The sequence below is a fragment of the Enhydra lutris genome, unplaced genomic scaffold (genome assembly GCF_002288905.1).
Source record: "Enhydra lutris kenyoni isolate GAN:26980312 unplaced genomic scaffold, ASM228890v2 scaffoldscaffold7, whole genome shotgun sequence".
In the NCBI taxonomy this organism is placed as follows: Eukaryota; Metazoa; Chordata; class Mammalia; order Carnivora; family Mustelidae; genus Enhydra; species Enhydra lutris.
Window position 1 is genome coordinate 41,010,917 of NW_019154091.1, and position 7,220 is coordinate 41,018,136.

The 7,220-nt window shown below is 42.3% G+C and overlaps 1 protein-coding gene across 1 annotated transcript; it reads left to right on the top strand.

The window, feature by feature from the left end:
* The first annotated feature begins 1,909 nt into the window (after nucleotides 1–1,909).
* On the top strand, nucleotides 1,910–2,612 carry LOC111142118 (histone H2A.J). The gene has a single exon (XM_022495087.1). The coding sequence runs from the start codon at nucleotides 2,051–2,053 to the stop codon at nucleotides 2,438–2,440; it is 390 nt and encodes a 129-aa protein (XP_022350795.1). The 5' UTR covers nucleotides 1,910–2,050; the 3' UTR covers nucleotides 2,441–2,612.
* Nucleotides 2,613–7,220: the final 4,608 nt, after the last annotated feature.

Below are 7,220 nucleotides of genomic sequence, written 5' to 3' on the forward strand. Positions count from 1 at the left end.
TCGCACACCCACGTGCATTCTCTCTCTATATAAAAAGTAACTCTAAAAAAAACAAAAACAAAAACAAAAAAACCCTTAGAATACTGTTTGTATGGCTGCAAAAATCCTGAATAGTCATATTGTACTACATGATTTTTATTTTTGACTCACAGGGAAGAAGAGAAGTCTATCAGATCTGGAAGAGATCAGGATTCTTACAATGGTAAATTGGTTGATTATATATGTTAAGACTAAAAAATCAAGGTTAAAACAAAATTTTCAAGTTAGAAAACCTTTTTGCTTACAAGAATAAAAGGAGAAAGTGTCCAAAATAATAACAATAATTGTTAAAAATTTCCTTTGATATGAGCAAAAATTTAAGCAAAATTTACAAAACTTATTTCAGGAACATGCTAATAACTGCATCAGAGACTTGTATGTCCATTTATCTAGTTCATCTAGCAGTTATTGGATGCTTACTAACGTATTTAATCTTCAAAATAACACTTTGGGGTAGGCACCGAGCTTATCCAGGGTCAGCTGGTAAATGGTAGAGCCAGGATTTGGACCATGGCAGTCCCGCTCCAGGACGACTGACTTAATCATGACAATATGCTGCTTCTCAACTCTAAAGACATTTATTGAGTTCCTACTGTATATAGATTAATCAGTGTTCTAGGCAATAAGAACATGTGCGGATGTCTCTGAAAATGTGATTTCACTCAAATCAAATCTATTAGGATGGTGGGAGGGTAAATTTTACTTTTAAACGGATACTATAATCGACATAAAATGTCGCTTATTTTAATGCGCTTACGATACATAGCAGTGTAATTGTATAATTATGGGAAATGTTGAGGTAAGTGAAATTACATCAGTGAATTAGTAAAAAATAATTTCTAATTTAAAAAGGAACTTATTTTGTTCCAAATGCTATGGCTCTGCAATTTGGGTAAGGACGGTTACTACCGTTCTTCCTCTAGTCTTTTCATGACCTCTGAGCGTCGCATGGGCAGTAGAGGGCTAGAAAAAGGGACAGCTAAGTGCCACCACAACGTCACAATGTCTTATGCGACCTTGTATACCTCTGGGCTCCCAAATCTCAGTGGAGAACATGATCAGCGGTGATCAATAAGGAGGAAGCCAAGGCCAAAACTTTGTGCCTCACTGCAACCTCTCCCTGGAATCCAGAGACTCTTTTCAGGCTCATAATCTCAAAAGACAATAGATGTTAAATTTTGGCTAAGCGACTTTGTTCCGCAGTCTGTGAAGACAGCATTCACGTCTAGTGTAGCACTCTGGTTTCACAGCCGCTGGAAGCGAAGATTGGCAACCTGTGAGCGGCGGAACTGCGTCAGGGGTCCCTTGTCATCTGGGCTGGTTAAGAAAGTTCAGACGGCCAGATCAGGCCCAGGCATCTTTTGGAGCCAGCTCCCCACACTGCTGAGTAAGAGCAGACGCATCTGGGTTTGCAGGAGACAAGACGCTTGTTTAAAGAAACGGCAGGCTGAGTGATATGTGTGTCTGCAGTCAGACAAGCTGGCTAGGATGCTATATAATGTGAGAAAACCCACCTGGGGGACACAGCACCATAGGGATCATCTTGGACCTCAACTGCTTGAGGCATTTCTTGCTTGAGTGCTTTGTACTTGTACCGGGTAGCTCTCCCGAATTTTTCTGTTTCTAACCGTGGTTCCTTAATTCTTAAGACGGTCTTTTCCTAGGAGCGAACTTGAACGTTGAAATATCAGGAGCCAATCAATTCAACGGAAGCCCCAAATGCGGAGCGGTCGGTCCTGGGTATTCATACGAGAGGCTATGTAAATGAGGGCTAGGAGTTTGCTCTTTTGACTGGACAGAACTGGAGAAGGCGGGCCCTCTGCCGGAGCGCTGGTTGGAAGCGGAGCCTGCCTGTTATTGGTCACGAATATGTCGCTGCGCCCAATGGGAAGGCGCTGCCTAGTGTCAGCAAAGTGATAGAGGCAGTTCCGGTGTTGGTATATTACATTCACTTATTCGGACCCGGTTGCTGTGTTTTTCCTCTCGCAGGAGTTTCAGGCGAGAGGTAACCATGTCTGGTCGCGGAAAGCAGGGCGGTAAAGTGCGGGCCAAGGCCAAGTCTCGATCCTCCCGCGCGGGCCTGCAGTTCCCGGTGGGCCGAGTTCACAGACTGCTGCGCAAAGGTAACTACGCGGAGCGAGTGGGCGCTGGGGCGCCCGTGTACCTGGCGGCGGTGTTGGAGTACCTGACCGCCGAGATCCTGGAGTTGGCTGGCAATGCCGCTCGTGACAACAAGAAGACCAGGATAATCCCGCGCCACCTGCAACTCGCCATCCGCAACGACGAGGAGCTCAACAAGCTGCTGGGGAAAGTCACCATTGCTCAGGGCGGTGTCCTGCCCAACATCCAGGCCGTGCTGTTGCCCAAGAAGACGGAGAGTCAGAAGGCGAAGAGCAAGTGACCCTGATGCCACCGCCACAGGGGAGCTGGCTTCCCCAGCAAAGGCTCTTTCCATAGCCACCCCGCAGTATTTTTCAATATACTCGATGTTATGGGAGTCTGCGGCGATCTAGTGGGGAGGTGGGTGGCGAGGGGCCCGCCGAGTCCGGGGCCAATAAAGTCGGTGAAAATCATGTGGTCGAGAGAGCTATGTAGTCTCGGGGACCTACCGGATGACCCGGGGGGCAGCCAGGAGACCTCTGGAGCAGGTACTGGGGGGTTGGTTTCTGCCACTTTGTGGACTACTTTGGTCAGCACCCTCGAGGTGTTTTGTGGGTGGGGCGAGGGAGACCACGAGGAACCCACTGGCTGGAGGTGGGCAGAGTTGGGATCTCTCCCTGCTTGCCTTAATGCAAAAGAGAGGCAGAATAGGGTGCAGGGGCGTCAGGGGGATTATTTTTATGTCATTCCCAGGGCCTTCACTCTCCTGTCTTGTCTGGGCAGTTCAGGAGGACCCAGTTGTGCAGAAGCGGTGGGGGCCAGCTGGTGTCATGCAGGAAGTTGGCTCTCTGGCCGTACTTTTTGAAGGTGGAGTAACTTTCCGTCTTGGAAGAGTGCTTCTGATGACACAGGGCCAACATATTTTTCTTAGCCCAATAGCCGTTGTGTTTTCAAGTTTTGGATATCAGATATTTTTGTATACACACTTATGTTCACATTTCTTTAAAATGAAGGGAACACCCAGTAATATGTGTAATACAGAAGCATGAGTCAGGAGTAAATTTGTTCCCTGACACTCATGTTGCGTAACAGTGCAGTGTCTTTAGTCATGAGTTACATGTTTAGGAGCCGTTAAGACAATTTTCTCAAGATGGTTCTGTCTCCACCATATGGTACTCCTTTGTAATTGTAATCAGTTTGATTTTGCTTCCTAACAACAAATAACCTGCTTGAAGTCTCTTCATGTTCCTTTCCCCACTAAAGTCCGGTAGGGGTCACATTGCTTGATTGTACAGCAGCACTTTAATAAACATGAAATGTGAGAATATGTAAGGAATAATGACTTAAGTGCCAGAAGTAACACATTTCGGATCCGGAATCCACATTTAAAAGTTAAACAGTAGCCATCCTATTCTGTCCTTAATTGACCCTTCCATTTCACCCTTTTCCACAAGCTTCATCCTGGCCCACAGGGCCCACAGCACAGATCCCAGTTCAGATTTCACATCTTCGGAGTCATCTTTCCTATGAGTCAGAGTTGAAGTCTTCCTGAAAAAAACATTATGGTATTTCTTCATCCTTAGCAGTGGGTGGCCCATTTTCCCACACGGACCTTCTTTATTTCTTCCCCAGTATTGAGCTTTTCAATGTGCCATGCTCATTACCAGATTATGGGAATACAGCTGTGCATAAGGCCAACTAGATTTCCACTCTCTTGGAATGCACTTCTTTTTCTTGGTACTTGATGACGGAACAATGAACAAATAAGTTAATATCGGAGAAAGGATTCACCTTCAGCTTCCTTTAATACTTGTGTCTCTCTGCTGCTTGTGCAATGAATGTTGGGATCACTTCTCCCATATGGTCATCTTTTTGAGGTGAACAAAGATCAGGCTACACATACCTCTGTTAGGGGGGTAGATTATTGCCTCAGATTCCTGAGGAGAATAGATTCTGAGGCTGCCATGGGCAGCAGGTGCCAAGATGACCACAACTATTTACTCCACTCCCACCTTCCATATGGAAGGCTTCTTCATATGTAAAACAGTCCTAATTCCAATTTTGAAGACTGAGATTGTTCGTTTATACACATATAAGGCATATATTAGGTGCTGAATAAATTAGAAGAAGCTCCATTTCCTACAAGGTATGGGCTTACCCTTATAGATTAAAGTATAGGTAACTGTAATTAATAGGATTTTGTTTTGTTTTGTTTTGTTTTGTTTTTAATGCTCAATCATTAAGATCTCAGTATTACCACTTTGGGGACATGGTGGGCAGTGGAGGAAAAAAAAATCATATATATATATATAGTAGATGTCCAATGCTGGTTTTGAACTTTAAGTGTTCATTTCCTTAAAGATTTGAGGCACCTGAAAGATTATTACTTAAAAGCATGACATTTATAAGAAAAAAGCAATTATTCCTTTCTCTCTGAAGATTCAGAGGAGTCTTTCTGTCTAACCCTGTTACCTGAAGAGCAAGACAGACATGATAGAAAGTACAAAGACCGCCCCCTTCACCACACCACCTCCGCTGGCCCAGGGATTCTGTTTCCTCTCAAATCCTTTCCCTGCTGCAGATTTCTGTCAGTCTCTCACCATTTCTGTTTCACCATTTCTGTTTTTGAGGGGTTTCTAAAACCTGAATAATTTATTGGCAGTTAAAAATGCATACCTCCTGCAAAATCAATTCAGCTTGTGATCCTTGATGAACAAATAGTTCTTGCCAACAAATGATTGTTAATTTAAAAGGACAATATTTCTTCAAGCACAAGACCACGTAGAAGACGACTTAGGACAGAACTGGGTGGGACCTGGATTCTGATTCATAATCCATAGTTGTATTTATAGACACACATAATCTTTCCTGCCAAGATTAAGCCATTTGGGTGGCAGCCTGTGAATTGGGCAGGTTTCGTGTTTTGTTTTTCCTGTAGGGCCAGTCTCGTCTTTGTGTCTCTGAGAACTGGTCTGTTCAGTTTTGTTTGCCTGGAATCAAAAGGTTTAGTCTGGCCCCATAATTGGAGATCCCTGGCCTACTGTATGCAAACTTTTCACAAATGCCCTTGGAATGACATATGCCGTGGTGTCTAAGGACTCCAGCTCTCTGGAACAACACTCAAGTTCAAAGCCATTCTGTTCCCTTACTAGTTAGATGATTTTGGAAATACCACTCAATTTCCTTAAACCTCAGTTTTATTTATAAAGTGGGCATAATAGTAGAGTTTACATCAGTGGATTTTGCAGAGGATTCCTTGAGTGAATGTGAATGCGAACACTAGAGTTTCCCATGTAGAAACATGCTCAGCAAATAGTAACTATTCTTATTTTTATGTGCAAATGGATTTAGAGTGGGTTGCAACAATTCTGGGACCTACTGAAATAGAAAAACATGGCATTCTAGCAATCCTGTGACTTTTCTGGTAGCAAACCATAAAAACAAGTTTAGTGGCTGTTCTACTAATTACAAGATATCCACCACTAATCTGTAACAATAAAGAGAGTAATAAATGGTTTGAGCTTGTTAACCATTCAGGTTAAAACCTTAATTTGCATTTCCCCCCTCCCTAAAGATGACCTAGTTTGGAATTAATGGCTTACCTACACCCATGCAAATTAAAAACGGAAACTCTTGGTTCAACAACGTATTGAGTATATATTATGTGTGAAATCTGTGATGGATAACCAGCTATTTAGAAAAGTGATTATAATAAAAAGGTGATTACAATAGAGCGGGCTACATGTAAAGAAAGGGAGATGCCCAGGGTGTTACAGTGACAGGGAATGGAGGCACCTGTATCACTCGGCCTGCTGGGGAATGGCACCTGAAACAGGTCTAGGTGTGCGAGTTAGCCGAACATGCTAGAGTCTTCTGGGCAGAGAGGCAGGCTGCACCAAGGCCCAGGAATCAAAGGACAATAGGGGCAGTTGGATGCGAGAGAATCTAGGGGATGAGGTCATTTGGGAGTCATAACTAAAAGTAGGCATCCAGAGGGAACATACATACACAGAATATATGTACAGATACGTAAGCGGAGGTGTAGAAAACAGCCCCGCTGCACAGGGGCTGTGAGGATCTCCTGTGATCTCATGGACTGGCAGAGGAAGAGGAACCACTGAGGACATGGAGGGAGGACACGGCCGAAGGAGAGGGTCTGCCAAAGAATGGAGATTTCTCACAGTTTGGATCCCTGCACTCCTGGACACCCCCTAATTTGCTTGTATTGCCGTATAATTAGAAAATGTTCTTTAAAAGTTATTATGTTCTCCGGTCCAAGAAACGCTGACTGGCTGGCTCAGCTTACTAACGGTGTTGGAATGGATATGCATTTTTTTACCCTTTGCATTTTCACTTTGCACATGGAGAAACTCTGGGGAGAAATGGTGACAAGAGCATTTTTTAAAAAAAGCTGAGAACAATGTTGGTAAAGAACCCTTTAAAAATATGTCTTTTATTATCATTCCATTCAGTTGAATAGTTTCTTTTACATGTTTTAATTTTAATTAATTAAATTAAAATTTAATTTTAATTAATTAAAATTAATTTAATTTAATTTTAAAGAAGTTATAGAAACAGTAACTTATTAATTCATAAAACCAATGTAGTTATTTAATTAATTTATTTGCCCTCTCAAGGAAAAATACATTGCTTGTAAATATCATTTGTAAAAAGTTATGGTGAATTTTATTGAGGTGTAACTGACATATAACATTTTCAGGTATATAATATAATGATTCAAGATTTGTTTATATTTCAAACTGACCATCACAATAAGTCTAGTTAACATCATTCATAGTTACAGTTTTTTTTCTTGTGATGAGAACTTTTGAGATTTACTCTCTTAGCAACTTTCAGATATGCAATACAGTATTATTAACTATAGTCACCATGTTATACTCTATATCCCCATGACTTAATTATTTTATAACTGGAAGTTTGGACATTTGACTCTCTTTACCCATTTTGCCCAACTCTCCCAAGGTACCCCCAGCTCTAGCAAACCACCAATCTGTGTGGTCTGTATCTATGAACTTCTTTTTTTTTTTTTTTAATTTCATACATACATGAGATCATACTGT